At 36.3% G+C, this 20,804-nt stretch overlaps 1 protein-coding gene across 1 annotated transcript; it reads right to left on the bottom strand.

Moving 5' to 3' along the window:
* Positions 1–4,593: 4,593 nt before the first annotated feature.
* On the bottom strand, positions 4,594–10,276 carry LOC136062069 (RNA polymerase sigma factor sigB-like). Its single transcript, XM_065760686.1, has 7 exons — positions 9,862–10,276; positions 7,595–7,785; positions 6,457–7,059; positions 5,845–6,075; positions 5,551–5,691; positions 5,236–5,436; positions 4,594–5,087 (listed from the first exon to the last, which is right to left on the bottom strand). The coding sequence occupies exons 1-7, from the start codon at positions 9,968–9,970 to the stop codon at positions 4,806–4,808; spliced, it is 1,758 nt and encodes a 585-aa protein (XP_065616758.1). The 5' UTR covers positions 9,971–10,276; the 3' UTR covers positions 4,594–4,805.
* Positions 10,277–20,804: the final 10,528 nt, after the last annotated feature.

The raw sequence follows: 20,804 nt of genomic DNA, 5'->3' as shown, positions 1-20,804 counted from the left end.
GCCTTCACGTTGTCGATCGTATCGGAGCTTTCCACCTCCAAATGGATGGTATTTGCCGATTAGGACTTTTACAAAGATCAACTTTAACAGAAAAGGGATGGATCTTTGTAAGAGAAAAGGTGAGAGATTTTGATCAGAGAATGGTGGAAGAAGACGTAGTTGATTCAATGGAGATGAAAGGGAGTGGCTTGGTGGATCTGGGTTTAGAACAAAAGATTAACCACTAGACTCTAGAGAGATGAAAAAAACAAAAGAAAAGAAAAGATTCATTCGTGTTTTTCAGTTTTTGTGAGGTTGTGGGTTTCCAAAAGAAAAAGAAAAAATAAAGAAAAGGAAAAAAATTGGTAAAAATATATAGGAAGAACACGATGAACAAATAATGAAAGTAAAAAAAAAAAATATATATATATATATATATATATATATATATAAATTTTGTTTTTTAATTTATTTTATCTTTTGGTTTAAATTGTCTGACATGGATTTTTATAAAAAATTAAAATGCTAACGTGGCATATAAAATGCTATAATATTTTTTAATAATATTTTAATTGCCACATCAGTGCCACGTCAGCTAATAGGGTGTTATGTCTGCTACCTTTGCTTTTCCCATTAGTTGGCTGACGTAAGGACTTAAATGTCACGTGTTAATTGGTTTAGGAACTAAAAATGGTAAAAATAAAATGTAGGGACTAAAATGAAAAAAGTGCAAAATGTAGAGACTAAAAGTGCATTTACGCCAAAAAAAAAACTCAAAAACATATAAGAAGGTTAAAAAGAGGCATATTAGGTAAAACAAACAAAGAAAAAGAAACAAGAAAATCAAAATTAGGTTTCTAGGCACAAGTATGCGTGCGCATACATAGGCTTGCGTACGCAGCTAGTTGTATGCGTACGCATACTTCGAGCCTACATGTGCATACAAAAGTATGCGCACGCAAACACGCCTGAGCCCTAACCCATAAAACAGACAAGTAGAAAAATAGAGCAAGACTTGAAAGCTTAAATCTAACTGCCTAACATGCTTAAAAAAATAAAGAAAGCATAAAACTAACCTAAACAAACATATATAAATATAAACTAAGCAAAGAAACAAATTAAAATATAACAAGAAGGCAGAAAAGAAAGAGTTAAGCTCAATACCTCAAACACGAAGCTTTTCAAGCTTGATTTTAACCGTTCCCCTCAGTCACTCTATTCGCAAGTCAATAGAAACATGATTAGTAATCTTAAACTCAAAAGATCAAGGCCAGAAAAGGCCCCAGTCAAATAAAAATTGACTTGAAGGTGTTTGTGAAAAACTCCTTCTTTGATTCATTATTTCTAGTGAATCTTAGGTTTTCCCTTTGGATTTTATGTGTGTTTTGAAAAGGTACCATGTAAGGCTTTATATAGTTGAAAAATAAGAGTTTGGAATGGCTCTCAGACGATGTGAGATTCATTCCAAATCTTAGTATTTAATGAAAAAAACTTGTCTTTTTTATATCTCAGAAACCCTAGCTGCGTACGCAGACTTGTGCCTGTGTATGTGGCGTGTGGCTTGCATACACAGGCACAAACCTGCATATGCAAACCATGGGTTGTTTTTGGCCTTTATTTTTCAAAAATAGATTTTTGCTCTTCATTAAAAGTTATATTTTCCATTTTAATACATCTCAAGTCAATTTAACATTTGATTAGACCTTAAACCAACCTTGGGCTTTGGAATTTGGGCATCAATGGGGAACGGGGGCCTGAGTCATAAGGGGTACAAAATGCAGTGTCTACACCCACCGCCAGACCACACCCTCTCATACCCTTGACCCATGACCCACCTCTCATGTATTAGCTGGGTACAGTAGGTGGTGTCGGGCTTTATGTACATGCTCCATTTTTGTCTGAATCTATTACTTTTCTGGCCTTCACGCCTTTGCTATTGCTTCCGTGTTTGTCTTATTCTGTTGTATGTTTTGGTAGGTATTTAACTCTTGCGGCGTGAAAGACATATGGGCCTTTGGGCTCACGTTCTCTGCCTTCCATCTTTTCTTTAGATTGGGCATTGCTTGGGTGCAGACCCTCTCCTCCCTGCTTAGCCTATCTTCTTTCCTATAATTGTGGGCTTTTTGGCTGGGGATCCTTCCACGTCATTGCGTTGCTCCTGCTATATCATTACCTCTCTTTTATTTTCTTGTTACCTATGGGCTTATGGGTTGATGTTTCTGTCGTGCTATTCCACTTTTCACATCCTTACCTCTTTTGGGTTTTATTGGCCAACATTCCTACTGTGTCAATCCATTTTATTCTTCGGGTTTTCTTGGCTCATTTACTTCTTCTTTACCTCTTTTACTCCCATGGGCGTTTGTTAAATCCTTTGAGCTTCTCGACCCAATTACTACATCTTTACGTCTTATTACTTTTCGGGCTTATTAGCCTTTAAGCCAACTCGATGAATTTACTAACTCATTTCTTAGGCTTCCCTGACCCATTAACTTCTTCTTTACCTCTTAGTGTCCCCATGGGTTTACTACTTCATTGCTTGGGTTTCTTCGGCCATTTATTTCCTTTTTACCTCTTATTATTCTTGTAGGCTTGCTGACCATTATTCTTGTCATTTTGCCTTGCTGGGCTTGCTTTACTATTTTTTTTTTCTCTCATTTTTCTTCATATTGTTGGGCTTCTTTTACTACTGGGCCTTTTGTCAAAAAGTGGGTATCAACAAGTAGTTAGTAGTATTAGTTAATGAATGTTATAACTAGAAGTAGAGCTTAGTAGTTGGTAGTTAGTGCTGTTTACTTGGTAGTGTAGTCTGTGTAGACACTAGACAGTAAATGCTTTAGGCCCTATTTGGTTCTCACATCATTCATATCTCTCTTTTCATATCTCAATTTTCATTACTCCCAACACATTCTCATATCTCATATTTTATTCTCTACTTTTTTCTTAACTCATACAATAATGTGTTTGGCTCAGATATTTGAGTTTCGTTTTCAACTTAAAACCCAAGTTTAACTCAAAAATTGTGGAGCCATCGTGCCTTTCTGTTTAGAATGATAACGGTACAACCCGTGAAATTTTCTCTTGGCACACCTCTTTCATTTTTCTCTGAAACTTCTTCTTCTTTCATTTCTCTCAACCCCATGCATCAGATGAAAGAAGCTAACCCAAACCCACGAACTCAGCTCATAAACATAGAGATTTTAGGCAACAAAAACAATCCTACCCCAAACAACAAACATAAACCCACAAATACTCAAATTAGAACCCACAGACACAAATCTCATAAACATACATTCATAAACCCATAAATAGCCAAATCAGAACCCACAGATACAAATCTCATAAACATGCATACATAAACCCGCAAATACCCAAATCAAATTTTCATTTTATAAATCCTCAAATCTAAATCAACCAAATCCCGAAACCCACAAACAACCAACAATAGGGAGAGAGATTTTCGGCCATAGGTAAAGAAAAAACAAGAAAAAGAAAAGGAAAGAAATAGAGATAGTGGAGAGAGGAACTTGAAGGCTTCAACCTTGAGATTTTGATTTAGAGAGAATAAGGAGAGGGACGGGTTAGAAGAAGTTAGGCGAGGAAGAAAGAGCGCAGAAAGAAAGAAAAGAAGAAAGAGAGTAGTTGGCGTGAAGAGAAGAAGAAAAAAGAAGAAGAAAGAAACAGCGAATCAAGCTTGAAGAGAAGAAGAAAGAAAGAAAAGAAGAAATAGGAAAGCAAACATGAAAAGAAGAAGAAAGAAATAAAAAGAACAAAAAAAGAAAAGAAAAAAGAAAGAGAGCTGGTGATTAGACAAGACATTGAGCAGTGGGTCCTATTTTGAGAATGAAATTACAATACTGCCACAAAACCCATATTTCACTTGTTTCTGAATTTGTTGACCCATATTCCAATAAACTAAGCTAAGTGTTTGATAAATCATCCAAACAAGCTTTGTTCTTGTGGGTTTACTGATTTTGGGTTATGAGTTAACAAATCTGAGATATGTTAACTAAGTTTATCAAAATCCAAACAACGCCTTAGGCTTTAGCTTTCCTTTTGCATTTTTTTTTTCTCATTAATTTAATCCTTTATTTATTTTTTAATAAATAGGGGACACAACACACAAGTTGATTGTGCATTTCATGATAATGTTATGCACCTAGAGCTAGTAGCAGTCTAGCACACCTTGCCATATGGTATTTAAATACTTTTTAGGAGAAAAAAGGGTTAAAAAAGGGGCAGGCCACATGTCAGGTTAGGTTGGCCTGAAAAAAAAAAAAAAAAAAGGGGCAGACTGTGGGTTGGCCCATACTTAATTTGGGCCAAAAAAATCAGGTTTGGAACAAGCCAAAACGGACGGGTTCAGGTTGGGTCAGCGAATTTCAACCTGTTTTGCCATGTCTTACTCAAAATTGGTGAAAAATAAAATGTCACCCTCACATGGCCCATTTGATATACACACACATAGTCTAGAGAGAAAAGCATGGTACATAGCTAGACAAAACCTCAAGGGTAAATAGTCCACTTTATGCTCATCTATCCCATCCTGGAAGTTTATGATACATCAAAAATTGGAAAAGAAAGCTTCAATTTTCTCTATGAACGCGCCTTCAGCAATGATTTTGAAACTTTCAGTTGTAAGTGTCCTGAACTACTTCAAAGAATGGGGAAAAATGCATAATTTCAAAAGCTTTTGTTTCTATACACATTTCTGTCCTGCAAAGTGGAGAAATAAATTATAAACATAGATAAAAGCAACACAAGCCTTCTAAACCTCAGGTAAGCTAGCACCGTTTTTTAGTAATCTAATTCCTGTATCTGATGGGGGCTTATGGAAGCAAATACTGCCGCAAATTTTTGGTTCTCTTTTTGTTCTTCAGTTTACGGAATGCACACGACTCAATCTGCCTAATTCTCTCTCTACTTACACCCATAGACTCCCCTATCTCTTGCAACGTCTTCATCCTTCCATCATCCATTCCAAACCTCCATCTGATGACCTGCTTCTCTCTTGGATTAAGACTGTCTAGTACTTTTTCCAGGTCCTGCTTCATGAACTGCTTTAACAGCAGCTCTTCTGCTGTCTCTGCTTCGGGGTCTGATATTATTTCCTGCGGTGAAAGGCATATGAACCCATTAGAAAACTAAAAATATGCGATGCAATTTCTTAGCAAAAAATATGCAAAAATATATAAGGCAACAAAATTTTGGACAAAAGGTGCTGGCCTAAGGGTGAAGGGGAGGAAGAATAGGACTGACCGAAGGTTTAAGATTCTGGTTGATGCCAATCTTCTGATCCAGAGATCTAGGAGCTTTTGGAATCAGTAATACAGATGTAAGCCTTTTCATTGTCAGCCCTGTTGCCTCTGCAACTTCTTTATCATCAGGATGTCTTCCATTTTCACTATACAATTGTTTTCTAGCCTCCTTCACTCTGTATGTTGCTTCCACCATGTGAAACTGTTTAAACAAAAATAACAATTGAAAGAATGCAAATATTATGCACACACATCTAAAACTAACACTAATAGTTTGTAAAAGTAAGAATAATTGAAATATGAAAGGGAATCTCACAGGTAACCGAATTGTCCTGGACTGATCAGAAAGAGACTTCCGAACTGACTGTTTAATCCACCAGTGAGCATAGGTTGAGAACTTAAAACCCTTTGAAGCATCAAACTTTTCTGCACCTCTTACAAGACCTCGACATCCTTCCTGCAAGTCAATGAGCGAGATTTGACTGTTAAAATTTAAAAGCATCAAGGTTGGCAGATTATACAAAATATTCATATTTTTTCCTTTATGAGGATTTTTACATTAGATTATGCAATTAATTCCTTTGGCTGCATATAAAAGAAAGAAAAATACCTGAACAAGATCTTGGAGATTCATCCCAACTCCCTGATAATTTTTTGCAATTGATATAACAAGCCGTATGTTGCTTTTAATCATTCTGTCTTTGCATTGAATACCATAGTTTAAGCGCTGCCTCAGGGTTTTTGAATCAACTCCTGCAGCTGCGGCCCATTGTGCAAAGGTGGGCTGACCGCCACATCTCTCAGTAAGCTCCTCTTGGAGCTTTTCCAGTTTCAGCATGTCCTACATTATATAGGGGGTGGCAGAGACATCAGAAGAGAATCAGAAATCAAGGAAACGAAGTGGGAAAAATATCCAAAATTCAGGACAAACATCCAAACAATATTGCTTCGTTGGTTGCTTTTAAATGTATTGGAAATAAGATGAAATGGGAACTCAATTAGTATGCTTTCAAGTTTTACTTCTAGTTGTATAACATTGCCAACACTATATTTTTCAATAAAAATTTTAAGCCTGCACTCTTCAGATCACTTCATATGACCCTGTTTCTAGTAACAATCATTTGAATAGATACCAATCAAAATAAGGGTGGATCTTTTATAGATAAGGGTGAAACATATATCCTGAGCTGAAAAGTAATTCTCAAACTCCTTGGAATCGCACCTGTATTCCTTCAGACAACTCTAGTTCTTCAGTTGCAGTAAGAAGCTTAGAACTGCTGGTTGTTGCTCTCAAGTAACGCAATGGATCATAATAGTCTACATCTTGTAAAGAAGCACGCTTTTTCCGGCTGGTAGAACCAGGCTTCACAGACACAACATTGGCAGCAGCCTTATCTGCCGCCCTGGCTCTTCTAGCCTTTCGTTCTGTTTGGCGTCTAGATCTTACAGCTTTACTCTTGGAAAGTTGCTCTTGCAGAGCTTCAAGTTCTTCACGGGTTGGCTCCACATCATCAGACTCTTCTGCAACATATTGCTCAGAATGGTCTTCCAAAACTCCAGCTTCAGCTTCCACCAGATCTACTGTACCAGCTCGATCAGTTTTCATGAGCTGAACCCATTTGAAATGTAAAGCATCAGCTTCAGGAGAAATCAGAGACACACTATCTGCTTTTGCAGAGTCACTATTTTTAACCATCAGGGCTGCATCCTTTGCAACCTTGAGAGCTGCTTTTGCAAGAGTAACAGCTTCAGCGGCAGCAGCAGCTATCACTGCCTCTTCACTTGTAAGAAGTGTTTCTGTTGCTAATGTTGCTTCAAATTTCACCTGAAGATAAAACAACAAAGCTACTTGATATATGTAGTGACTATTTTGAAAGTGTTGTTTAGAATTTCTATCAGAATCAGATTAGTTAATTTTTGAATTCAAGATTAACTAGAGAAGGATGCTAGTTAATGGGCAACTAAAAAATTATATCAAAATGGTAAGAGAATCTAGCCACATAGCAATGAATGAAATTCAAAACAAGTGTTTTGGGAACAGTATTTCTCCAAAACCAGGCTGAGAGATGGTGGGCTATTTGCTACAAATACCATTACAATATGACTGAAAAATGTCAACTTGGTTAAAGGCTAAGACCCAATGCACATCTTAAAACCAAAAACAAAATATGCACCAATGTTTGAACAACTGCATTTCAAAATCATCATCATATATAAGAAGTAACTCATGTAAGTTTATACCCAGATAAAGTAAAATTAAATATAAAAATATTCTTTCAATGTGCAATCCAGAAAATTTCCAACATAGTCCAAATTCCCAATCTTCAATAATAACTTATACCAAAATGAACAACTCTGACCTCTGCGGGTGGACGGGTTGCCCCCGTGTATGTCCATGGTCTGTTTTCAGTGACTGAGTCAGAATTAGTTTCTAAAGAAGGTAATCTCAGCTTCTCCATATTAAGTAATGTAGTAGTTCCTGTGGATGTTGAAGGTGCTGCAGTGGATAAAATACATTTTGCTCCCGAAAAAATAGGCTCTCTAGTTTTTGCTGCATGTTCCAACCAATTGATCATGACCAAAATAATGCCAATAAGATCTATGACTCAATATGCCAGCTAAAAACATCAGAAGCCAATAAAACCTTTGCTGTATTCTGTCCAGTAAGTCTGACCCTTTGTCAACAGCTTTAAGACATTTTATGCTATTAAATATGCTTGATGAATATAAAGAATTACATTTAAACGCAACTCAGCAAACTATTTTGAAGAATCTTGAAGGAAAATCATTTAACAGAAAGACTACATGATATAGAGGCTATATTCCAAATCAATATGTTGAGAACAGAAACATTGGGCACTCAAAAACAATTTTTTTTTAAAAAGGTACTTTACATATTTAAATATCTCTTATTCCCAGCTAAAACTGAAAGCATAATATAATTGAGGGTTGAACCCAGATCAAACTTTGTAAACAGTACATGGCCCATCAAGCTAGATATTGGGAAGCAAAGGAGCTAGATAACTAGGATAAGGAACTTTACAGAAAGTCCACTACTTGATATAGACACAATTTATTTAATAACTACTCCTGGTAATGCACTGTGCTTTTGAATCATTGATAAAGAGCAGTTGACTGTAGTTACAAACAAGATTGCTGGCATCTAGGTAGTTATCCAAAGTGAGAGAATAGATTGACAATATGAGAAATCATAAGGTAATCGCCTTAGCAACAGTAGACTAGCCACCAAATGCTATTTTGCTGGATGCTCACTTCTGTCAGTATAGTGATAGATCAATTATTTTCAACTGTAATAAATATATTTTATACAGATTAAAACTTTTTTTATAAAATATTATCTGGTATTGTTAACCATCTTAACTATTTGTTTATAACAAATTGTCATGCTTCAATATGGTTTAGCCCAATAGTAACATTGTACAACTTACTTAGTACAGCTTTGCACAACTTACTAAAATCTTCAGTTACAAAAGTAATAATACAAATAAGTTCACAGGCCATCCCAAAAAGTTGTATTAAGGGGAAAAAAAATTAAGGGACCATTTGGATTGAGGGAGAAAGAAGGGGGAGTAGAGTAGATTTGGCCTAATTTTGGGCCAAATCTACTCTACTCCCCCTCCCTCCCTCTCAATCCATACGGACCATTAAGGAAAAAGAAATGGACTTTTGGAAACATAGGGTAGAGCCCTAGAGCACAAGATCACCAACAACAACAACAAAAGGGAGGAAGAGAAGAAAATAACTGTTGTGAGTCTCTTTTTGTTTCCATCAAGAGATGCCAATTCATAAATTCAGATGCTGGATCTAATGAGGAAGATGTCCCTTTCTCTTTTCATTTTTAAAATTCCAATTAAAATTATGATTAAAATATTAGTGGATGACACTACAATGCAGGATATGAATTCTGTCAGAACTATGCTCCAGAAAATTGTTATCAAATGGAATTGAACTTGTGAAAACATTTGGTTCTACTTACAAAGCTTAAAACATATCACACTTATTTATGCATTTGCACAAACTTGCCGAATGAGTTCCTCAGTCCACCAGAGCAAAATATATCTGTCCTGAGGACCAAGTCAATCTAGCAATAACTTGCTTTGATTAATTTTTTTTTTCTCATTCATGAAAAATCAACCCACATTATCAAATGCCCATAGGATGAAAGGTAATATACTTAGAAGAAATGATGACTAAAATATCATTATATTAGATTTATTGTTGTTTGACTTGAACTGCTTAAGAACTATGCTTCTACTCAAATGGATTCAAACTAGTAAACAAGTGAGTTTCTAATGCATTTTGTTTCACATATAAAACTGGGTATCTGTTAACAATTCAGGCATTCCCACAAGATTACCCAATGAAAGCCTAATGGGAACAAAGTCAAAATGGGTATCTCATGAGGTGAAACAAATCCCATTTGTGAAGTTCCCAGAAACCCAATAACAGACTTCCATAAGCAAAGTGAGAAACAACATCAGTTTTGAGCTACTTAACAAATAAACAGATATAAATACAATCCACACTAATGCTAATACATTTAAATAAGCAGAATTGGCAAGAGTGAAAAACACATTATTATAATGGGTGAGAGAGAAAAACTCACTGGATTGAGAGTGAGAGTGAGTGGTAGTAATAGTGTAAGAGTGTAGAGTTCTGAACTGGATAGAGAAGGGGTCTGGATAACACTTGAACTGTGGCAGCAAACAAGACATCCTAGTATTTGTTGTTGTTGTTGATTATGATGTTGGTTTTTTCTGTTATTCAAAATTTGAAAGAAAAATCTGTTCCCACATAGATGGATGAGAGAGAGAAAGACAGAGCATTTTTAGTGGCAAAGGAGAGGAGAGGAGAGGAGAAGAGGAACAGGAGAGAAGAGAAGAGTTGTGTTGGAAATTTGATGTTTTGACGATAAAAGAACGGATAAGGAGGTGGGGGATGTCTCATGTCTGCCTGAGGGCTAGGAGTGAGTGAGTGAGGAAGAGAGAGAAAGTCTAATGTCTAGCTTAGCCAGGCCAGCCCACGTTTTTACGAGCCAGCCCATTTTACCATTTCCTTTCAATTTTGGACCTTTTGAGCAACACTAATGACTTGTGAGTTGTGGCTACTGGCTTGTGAGTTGTAAATAAAAATTATAAAATAAAATAAAAAAGAAAAAGAAAAAAGCCAAATGCAATTATTCTTAAAAAAAAAAAAATTGTTTTGTATCGTGGACTTTTTTCTTTTTTCTTTTTTGAGAAAAAGTTTTGCATCATAGACTTGTCACTAGTTTGGGATTCAATTTGGTAATTGAAAACACATCGAAAATAATATTGTGTGATTGTGGATTTTTAAAATGGGCTTGACATTGGGGTTCATGAAAAAGAATCATCCATATTTAAAATGAATTTATTTCATAATTTATATTAAATCTTACAAATTCAAAGGTGTAGCCAACATTTTATTTAAAAATTTAAATGTTGTGAAATTCTGTATAATGTTAGATCTTATTATGATATTTTTACTTTTGATCACAAATGAAAAGTAACAATTTGCAACTTCACATCTCCACCACCCAAGTTTTAGACTAGCGACTACATAAGGGTAAGCAGACCTTATTGATGACTCTAATAAGATTTTGGATGTGTGGACATGGGACCCACCTTCACAATATTTTTTTAATTATGACTCGTTTGATAAGTAGGAATGGAATTGTGTTGTTTGATCGTATTTATTCTTTAAAATGAAAAGTAACTATTGTTTAATATCATTTCTATTTCCACGTGTCACAAGATATAGGTTCATTGGACAGACTATATCGCATCATTAATAAGCACAAAAGACTTAAGATTGTGCACTAAATATGTTGTAAGCTCAAAGAAGGCCCAAAAAAGAACCTTAAGCCTACATGAGATGATCCTCTATTCAAGAAAGATTCATAAAATTTTCTCAAAATATTGGACCCAAAAAAAAAAAAAAAAAAACCTTAAACTTACACAAGATGATCCTTTATCCAACAAAGATTCATATTTTTTTCTCAAAATATTGAGCCCAAAATTCTCCATGACATAGATCGGACTTAACAACCGAAATGCCATCACGATACCATTTGGGCATAAAAAGCCCTAATCTTTTTCTACATTAATTGGGCTTAAACCCAAAAAGTCTATAATGTCACAAGTTTGTCCAAAAAGCTCGAAATTTCCTTATCTTATGGACTAGGCTTAAAGTTCATTATGTCCTTTGATTAAGATCTAAAAATTTCTCATATAAAATGGGGACCTGAAAATTAAGTGATCATGAGATAGGCTATTTTAGGCATTGAACTTGAGGAGTATTATAATTGGTAGTTCCAAAATGAGATGGATGGAAAGGGTATGGAACAAAAAGAGAGTAAGGAAGAGGGGAAAAAAGAAGAAGAAGGAGGAAAATGGAACAAGATGCTCGAAATTTCTCTATCTTATAGATCAAGCTTAAAGCTCATTTTGTCCTTTGATTAAGACCCAAAAGTTTTTCTCACATAAATTGAGGACTTGAAAAATTAAGCGATCCACCCATGAGATAGGCTATTTTAGGCATTGAACTTGAGGGGTAATAGAACTCGATGGTTCCTAAAGGAGATGGATGGAAAGGGTGTTGAGGGTTCTTTTTATGTTTCTTGTACCTTAGACATGTGTCTTGATGTAATTGGACAACGCTTAGTCTAGGCATTTTCTAAGAAGAAAGTTGGGCCTGGCACTCCGTGGAATGAGTTCCAAAGTACCATTCTACCGTTGCTAGTTTGTGTGCAAATATTGAGTCCAAAGTCCAAGGGAAGATGCTACAAAGAGGACTTATCCTCTATTTCTACCACAGAATGAACTTTTCTCTAGTTTCTGCCACATGACTGACTTTTCAGTTGTGCAATAAAACATTCTACTGCGTAGTAAGGTTTTATGTTGCGCAATAAAGCTTTTTCCTGTGCACTAAAGCTTTCTGCAACACACTAAAGCATTCTACTACGCAGTAAAACCTTTTGCCATGCAGTAAAACTTTCTGCAACATGAATGACTACTTTTCTTTTTTATTGCAGAAGTACTTTTCTACTTCTTGCACATAAAAAAATTTAAAACCAAAAGAAAATACTCATCAAGTAAACGTTAGTTTACATGGCTTAGCATATTCTCAAATATATACACACATATATTCGTAAATGCACTCATACGTATACACACATACATATAGAAAATATATTTTACAGAACATGAGATACAAGGTATATGTATATATACTTATGACATGATAATGATTAGTTCGTGTCAAAAGTAAAACACGTAATAACAAAAAAAAAAAAAAAAGCTTCAGCAGAAAAGGTTTAGCTAGTATAATAGCTAACAAGGTAAATATAATAACAAGGTGCTATAGCAGAATAACTAGTACAGCAAATAAAGATACTACAGCAGGACAATTGATGCAGCAAATGTGATAAAAAAAAGATGCTACAGTAGAACGACTAAATACATCAAATATATGTTCTAACGAGTGAAATCAAATATATTTGCAATCGAAATAAAGTATTGAATCTTCTCATAGAATAAGTAAACCAAGAAGGAACCCAAACCCCAACTTGAACAATCTTGACATAGGCTTTCTCCATTAAAGTTGTGCATTTTGGAGAATAGGCTTAAATGATTACTAGTTATTACTTTTAGGGGACTTCAAAGAGTGAGTTTGTTAGGAGAGAGGAAAAAGATGGTCTATTGATGCATGCTCCTATTTCTGCCATATTTTCTCTCTTCTTTTTACCACTTTCTTTCTTTCTTTTTGTTATTTTTACTCTTAGTTTCTGACTACTATCTTGTCATGGATTGTTTTTCTCCCTTAGGTCTTTTCCTTTTTGGATCCCCCTCTCCTTGGGTGCCTCTCCTCTAAATGCCTCCTAGGTGTTTATTGCTTTCTTTTACCATGGGTTCCTCCTTTTCATTTATTGCTACCTCCCATTTTTATAGTGAGCTAATTCAATAGGAATTCCCTTTTACCCTTAGGGTTTTACCAATTGTTTTTGTTTGTTGTGAGCATTCCTTTAGGACTACCCACCAACCTACTGGTTGCCAGCCACTACCACTACTTAGTATGTTCTCACTCCACCGCTACTCATTTCATGACAAAATTCTATTTTGTTTATTCTTGTTGTATATCTCCACCTCTGGGTTCAAATAGATAAGGATTGAACTACCTTATTACCTACCTCTATGGCATGCATCAAATGGTCCTAGCCATCTACTACATCTTTTGGATAAGATACAATCCCAGCAGGGTATATTTCCAAAAGAAGTCACAGACTCACAACTAGAAACTAAATATAGACCCCATTTCCTCCCACCACTAAACCACGCCCTTTGAATCCCCTTGACCGTGACCCACCTCCCTTGTATTGGCTAGGTACAAGTTGATGGTGCTCCGACCCTTGTGTGCTTGCCTCACTATTTTCTTCTACTTTTGTCTTATTTCATTCCCACACTGTTTCCACCATAGCAAAATAGCATTGTTACATTCTGTTGCATGTCCTTGTCTTACTTCTTCATGCGTTTTATGTTGTGTTTGTCATTTTCTTTGGTTTGGATTTTCTTTCCTTAACGCAATTCCTGCTATTGACATTTCGTGCTGTTCCTTCTTTCTTTTCATTGTTTTTTCATATTAGTTTTCACACATATTATTTTATACAAAAGGATTAGGGCCTTTGTGGGCCAAATAATGTTGACTGGATCAAAAGGGTTTTTGGTCCAATTTGCCTTGATCTGCCTAAACCATTTTGCTGAAGAACTGTATTCTTGGTAGATCTGTATTTTGCTACAAATCACTTTCTCTTGCATTTCTTTCTTCGGACCTTTCTTGCTCTTTGGTCTTCTTGGTAGGCCTTGCTTTTCATTGGGCTTTCCTTCATATGGGCATTTGAGTCTTGCTTCTTATTGGGCTTTCTTCCTCATAGGCTTTTAGGTATGGATTTGCAAAAATGGGATCAACAAAGGTTATGGAACAAAAAGAGAGTAAGGAAGAGAATAAAAAAGGAGGAAAATGGAACAAAAAGGGAGTGAGGAAGAGGAACGGTTGCTAGGTCCTTTGCAAGTAATTAAATCCTATAGTTTCAATCTAAGACTAATTTACAAATTGCACCTTTAAAAGTTTGGGGTAAATTTGATTTTGACCAATATCATTAAATACCACTTGTACAAAGGCTCTTTATGTTTATGTCCAGTCTTGGCTTGGCATGCTAAGAGCATTGATGACTATGTAGCTTTTTTTTTTTTTTTTTTTTTTTTTTTGAGAAACAGGCCCACGCCTATATAGGAATTTTATTAAGAAATATGGTAATCTGCAGTTACAAAAGCAACAATATCAGATGGGACATCCTCCATCCAAACTAGTAAAGGAAAAGATAAACGAGCTCTCTGGGCTAAGGCATATCCATGACATTGCCTTGCCTTACAATATGAGAGAAATAAAAATCCAAAAATTAATTAACAACAATCAAAGTATCTCTAATTAAATGGCCAAAATATGAAGAGGACATATCCCCTCCATTAAGAGCCTTTATGATAGTTTCTAAATCACCCTTGAATTGGCATTTTTGTCGGCCAATCTCTTGTGCAAAAACCACTGCTTTTCTCGCTGCCATCATCTCCAAACAGTCCAGGGAATGAGGTTTTTTTTTGGCTAGTGTAGCAATTACCTGACTCGCGGAGTCCCTCACCACCACTCCAATTCCAGCTTCGTCACTTTCATTAAACCACGCTCCATCAAAGTTTGCTTTGAACTCTGTTGCTGTCGGTGGGAGCCATTTCCACCTAAATGGTTGTTTAACCACTATTTGAGCTTCCCTAACCTCACGAACTGCCTTCACTTGCTGCAAATAATTTTTTGCAGCTTCACCGGTACCACTCAACGGTATTGTTTTCTCCCTCAGCCTAATTCTATTACGATGCGTCCAAATGTGCCACGCTGTTATCCCAAATAGCTTGCCTGAACCTGGTTTCTTCAAGCACAGCTCCATTAGGTCTAAAAACGTCTCGTATACTGTCAGATCTTCACTCACCCAATTTAAATCCACACACCACACCCTCCTCACCGCCTCACAGCTCCACAACGCATGCTTTGTATCTTCAGGTTGCCTCCCACACAGCTTGCAATGAGAGTCATCCATAACTTTCCTCTTCATGAGATTTACCTTAGTAGGTAAACAGTCATTATAGGCCTTCCATAAAAAGTGAAGTATCTTCCCCAGTACCTTCAACTTCCAAATCTTAGACCACAGTGCAGCCATTCCTTCTCTACTTGAACCCGATGCAACATCCCTTCTTCCTTCTTCACAGAGTAGCTTATATCCGGACTTAACTGAATAAACTCCACTAGGCACCATACACAAGGGAATCGCCTTAATTTGTTGAGCTTCATAAGGAAGAAATAGAGACTCCACCAATTGTTCATTCCAGCCAGCCCTATCCGATGATATCAACTTAGCCACCTTTATATTTTCCTTTAAACCCGATTGGACATGAGTTACTTTACCACCTAAACTACCCGGTAACCAATTATCCACAAAAAATTTTATTGATTTGCCATCCCTTACCCTCCATTTTGCTCCCATCACCATCACCTTTCTTGCCCTCAGGATACTCTTCCATGCATAAGAACCAGATTTTTGTTTGGAATAAAAAATGGTGCCATTAGGGAAATATCTAGCCTTAAATACACGATAAAATAGTGAGCTTGTATCATGACTAAGCTGCCACACCTACTTGGCCAACATTGCATCGTTGAATTTTGCCAAGTCCTTGAACCCTAAACCTCCTTCAATCTTTGGTTTACAAAGAGTATCCCAATTCTTCCAATGTATCTTCCTTCATTCCCCCTGTTGTCCCCACCAGACTTTCCTGATTAACATTTCAATATCCTTACACAACCCAATTGGGAGTTTGAAGCATCCCATTGCAAAAGTGGGAATAGCTTGGACCACCATCTTTAAGAGCACTTCCTTCCCCGCTTATGATAATAATTTCTCCTTCCACCCCTTGCAATTTCCCCCATACCCTATCTTTTATATAATTCAAACTTGCTCTTCTATTTTTACCAACCCCTGTAGGTAGTCCGAATTACTTCTCATAATGCTTTATCTCAGGCACACCAAGTAGTACTTTAATGGAATTTTTGGTCTCCTCTCTCACTGCTTTCCCAAAGAACAAAGTTGTCTTCCCCGCATTTATTTGTTGACCTGATGCCTTTTCATACACTTCCAAAATAGTTTGAATGGATTTCACCTCCTCCACCTTTGCATGACAAAACAGGAGGCTGTATCTGCAAAAAATAAATGAGAAATTTTTGGGCCACCCCTACATAGAGAGAACCCATTAATTTTTCCTTCATTTACAGCATGCTGAATCAATCCATTGAACCCTTCAGAGCATAATAAAAACAGATATGGTGATAAAGGGTCCCCTTGTCTTAAACCCCTGTTGGAACTATATTACCCCTTTGTTCCCTATTAACCATTATAGAAAAGGAAATAGTGCTAATACATTCATAAATCCAGCCCTTCCATCTAGGATGGAAACCCATTCTCTCCATTATTTTCATCATAAAGTCCCACTCCACCTTATCATAGGCTTTACTCATATCTAATTTCATAGCCATAGACCCACTCTTTCCTTTTCTTTTTTTTTGTTTCCCATATGATGTAACAACTCAAAGGCCACTAAAATATTATTTGAAATGGCTTTGTCAGATTGGAAGGCATTTTGATATTCAGAGATGATACATGGTAGAATTTTTTTCAACCTATTTGCTAGAACCTTTGAAATAATTTTGTACAAAACATTACAAAGAGCTATAGGTCTAAAATCTAACACTTTTATAGGACTCTTCACTTTGGGAATGAGAGTGAGATGAGTATGATTCAAACCTATGGGGTTCTTATCGGTATTTAGACAAAATAGCACCACATTTGTCACATCATCGCCAATGTTCCTCCAATAGTGCTGATAGAAGATTGGAGGCATCCCATCCAGGCCAGGTGCCTTTAAAGGAGCCATTTGATTCAAAGCCCTCTCAACTTCCCCTCTACTAAAATCTCCAATCAACTCCTTATTCATCTCTTTATTAACTACTCGGCCCACATGTTGTGTTACTTCCTTAAAACCATTTGGGTTTGAGGTTGTAAAGAAACTACTATAGTAATTTTCAAACACCTCAGCCACCTTTTCCTTTCCCACACACACCATACCCCATTGTGATCCTTAATTCCCAAGATGCAATTTCTCCTAAACCTTTGTAAGGCTTTAGTATGGAAGAATTTAGAATTCTTATCACCTGATTTCAGCCAATGGGTTTTGGATCTTTGCTGCCACATCTGCTCCTCCTTTACTAACAAATCCACCAATTCACCTTTTAGCTTTGTCACCAACTCCACATTATTTCCTTGTAGAGCCAAATTTTCTGCCTCCCTCAATCTTTTTTTCTTTTGAGCTATCTCCTATGTTACATTCTTGAAACAATGTTTACTTCACATTTTTAATTTTACTTGGCACTTTCCCACTTTGTTCACCACACCACCCATTGGAGTACCGCCTTCCCCTTCCCTTCAAGCCGAGTTTACTACATCATGACACCCCTTCTCTTCCAACCACATCTTCTTAAACCGCCATGGCTTGTTTTTCCTCACCGGTATCCCACAAGAATGAATTAACATTGGTTTATGAACCGACGTTCCACATTCTAAAATCACCACTATTGTTGCCAGATAATTTCCAAACCAATCCATTGTGTCCAATGCTCTATCTAAACGTTCCCATACCGTGATTCCATTGGCAATATTTTTGAACCAAGTAAATTTGCTCCCCACAAACCCTAAATCCATAAGCCCAAACTCATCCAAAGCATTTCTAAAATCTTTCATTTGCCCACACGGCCTCAATCTCCCTCCACTTTTTTCATGAGATTTTGTAATCTCATTAAAATCGCTGGCACGTAACCAAGATACAGAAAATCTCCCATGCAAATTTCTCAACAAATTCCATGATTCCACCCTTCGTTGTGTCAATGGTTCACCATAAAAACCCGTAAACCTCCACTCATCCTCCTTATTCTTATTTATCAAAACATCTATATGGTTTAGTAATGAAGACTCAACACTCACGTCCACCCCCTCCTTCCTAAACAAAGCTAAGCCTCCATCCAAATTCACTTTAGACACACCAAAATAATCTCCCATTCGCAATCTATCCCTAATGTTACCTAGCCTTGTTTCTACCAACCATGTTTCGGCTATAAACACGACTGAAGGATCTTGTGCCCGGATCAAATCCTCGAGCTCTTGAACTATCTGCCGGTTCCCTGTTGACACCTTATTTTGCAACTCGCATTTAACCTCACATGGAGGGTAAAATGATACTTTCATCTTAGAAATATGCATCTTGATTTTGGCTATTAGATCCTTAATCTCATTTCACTAAAATAATCTTGATGTTGTAACGATCAAATCGACTGGTCATAAGCCCTAATCGGACTACCAGATTGAAAGTTATCATCAAATCAAGTTTTAATGGCTGAGATGCACTATTACAAATTGAGTCCGACTATATGTGATTATGAACAATTTATTTCAATTGGTTATAAGTGTAATCAATTTAATATCAATGATGTGTCATAATTTGATTGGTTATGACTACATTTTATGGTGAGATTGCATACGCCTAATTAATTAGATAGTTAAACATTAATTATTCAATGAGTAATTTGTGCAATTATCTTTTAATTAGAGTAAATTTGAAACTACTTAAGTTTGAAATTGGAGTGATTGGAACCATTTAATGTTAATTGGGACCTAATTTGGGACCTATTAATATTAATTGTGCTGAAACTATTTTCTAACAAATGACCTCTTCTCACAATTTCATTGATATCTCTCAGAATATTTTGAATCTGTGAATGAGGTTAATTTTTCTAGAAACTAGACATCCGAGGCTTCAATTTGAGTACAAGAATGAGACAATTCCGATTAGAATTGAGTTAGATATGATTTTTCAAAGATGGCTCTACAGGCTGTTATAGTAGCTACGGGAAAACCGAATTTTGGCTTGCTCCCCACTCCTACCAATCTCTCCATTTAATGCATCAAATTTTTCCCAAGGCTAAAATGAAGTCTAAGTTCATGATCCTTGTCAACCCTCACTAAATGGTCTTCTATTCATATTCCCTCCACCACTACTATATAAACCCTCCTCCTCCTTCATTCCAAAGGACACAAAAACTCTCATCTCTTCTCCTCTCTTGAGTTCTAGTGAAGTTGAGTAATATTGTCATATCTTGGTCTTCTTGAGACTCAAGGTATTGAGTGAGACTCACTCTTCCTTTCCTAACTCTTCTTTTCCTCCACCCTTAGGATCTCTACCAAGAGTTTCCTTTTCCACCATATGGATCTTGCATGAAGGTATAATCCATTTCTGTAACTTGTTTCTTGTATTGCTATGATGAGAATTTAAGATTAAAATATGATAATGATCATTTAAATTCCTTTGAATATGTTTGAATGTTCTTAGTTGTTCTAATATGTTCTTCATATGTTCTTGGTTGTTCATCACATGTTCATGCATAACATTAGTTTTAATCTTAAATTTACATCAAAAATATGAAAAACATGTTTGTTTCATAATTCTTTCAAATCCTTGAATCTAGGATATCACTAATCACACACATTCACTAGAATTTATTTTTCAATCCAAATGCAATACTTAGTAAATGGAATTAGGGTTTATCACATGCACACACATTAAATTTAACATGCAAATTGATTGACATATTGGATGATATGATATGAATGTTGGCCACCACAGTCTAGAAGACCAGTTTCACCAGGCAAGGTAGGTGCCTAACACCTTCCCACCTTGTAATATAGCCTCCAAACTTAGATCAAGGGTTAGTAGATCAAATGCTTATCCTTGTAATTTTCAATTTTTAGATTGTAATTAGGAAACAAAGCCATGTACTTTTATTTAAGATTGCATCTAGGACCAAAGCCATGTAATTTTCCTATGATCAATGTAAATTCAATTGAAAATTAATAAAATGAGGAATTTTTCAATTTTGGTTTTCTTATTTATCCCAATAATTAAATAAGTGGCAACTCCATTGTAAAACCCTTAATCTAAAGGGGAAAATATAACTAGTCAAACCTTAATTTTGAGAGGCAATAACACAACTCCACCCATTCATGTTGGTTTGGCCCAACATTCATTAAAACGGGTCGGGGGCGCGGTCTCTCACATTCCCAAGCCCCTGACAGTTCTAACATAAAATACTCATTGTAACTGGCGGGGTTGGGACCTAGCCTCCACCAATTCAAAATTTTTTACTTCACTCCCCTTCACCACTCTTCCCTTCTTATTTTGAACCTCTGAATTACTCTCCCTTTCTGCCATACTCCCTTCTGTGCTTCGCTTTTTCCCAACAACCACCCCCAACGGATCCATGGAAGTGGCCCTAATAGTTTGCACCCTTGTCCACTTTCCACCTTTAAGCTGACTAATAGTGACTTGAGAT

Source organism: Quercus suber, unplaced genomic scaffold (genome assembly GCF_002906115.3).
Source record: "Quercus suber isolate HL8 unplaced genomic scaffold, Cork oak 2.0 scaffold_378, whole genome shotgun sequence".
NCBI classification, from domain to species: Eukaryota; Viridiplantae; Streptophyta; class Magnoliopsida; order Fagales; family Fagaceae; genus Quercus; species Quercus suber.
The sequence above is the reverse complement of the archived record's forward strand: the minus strand, read 5'-3'. Positions and strand labels throughout refer to the sequence as shown.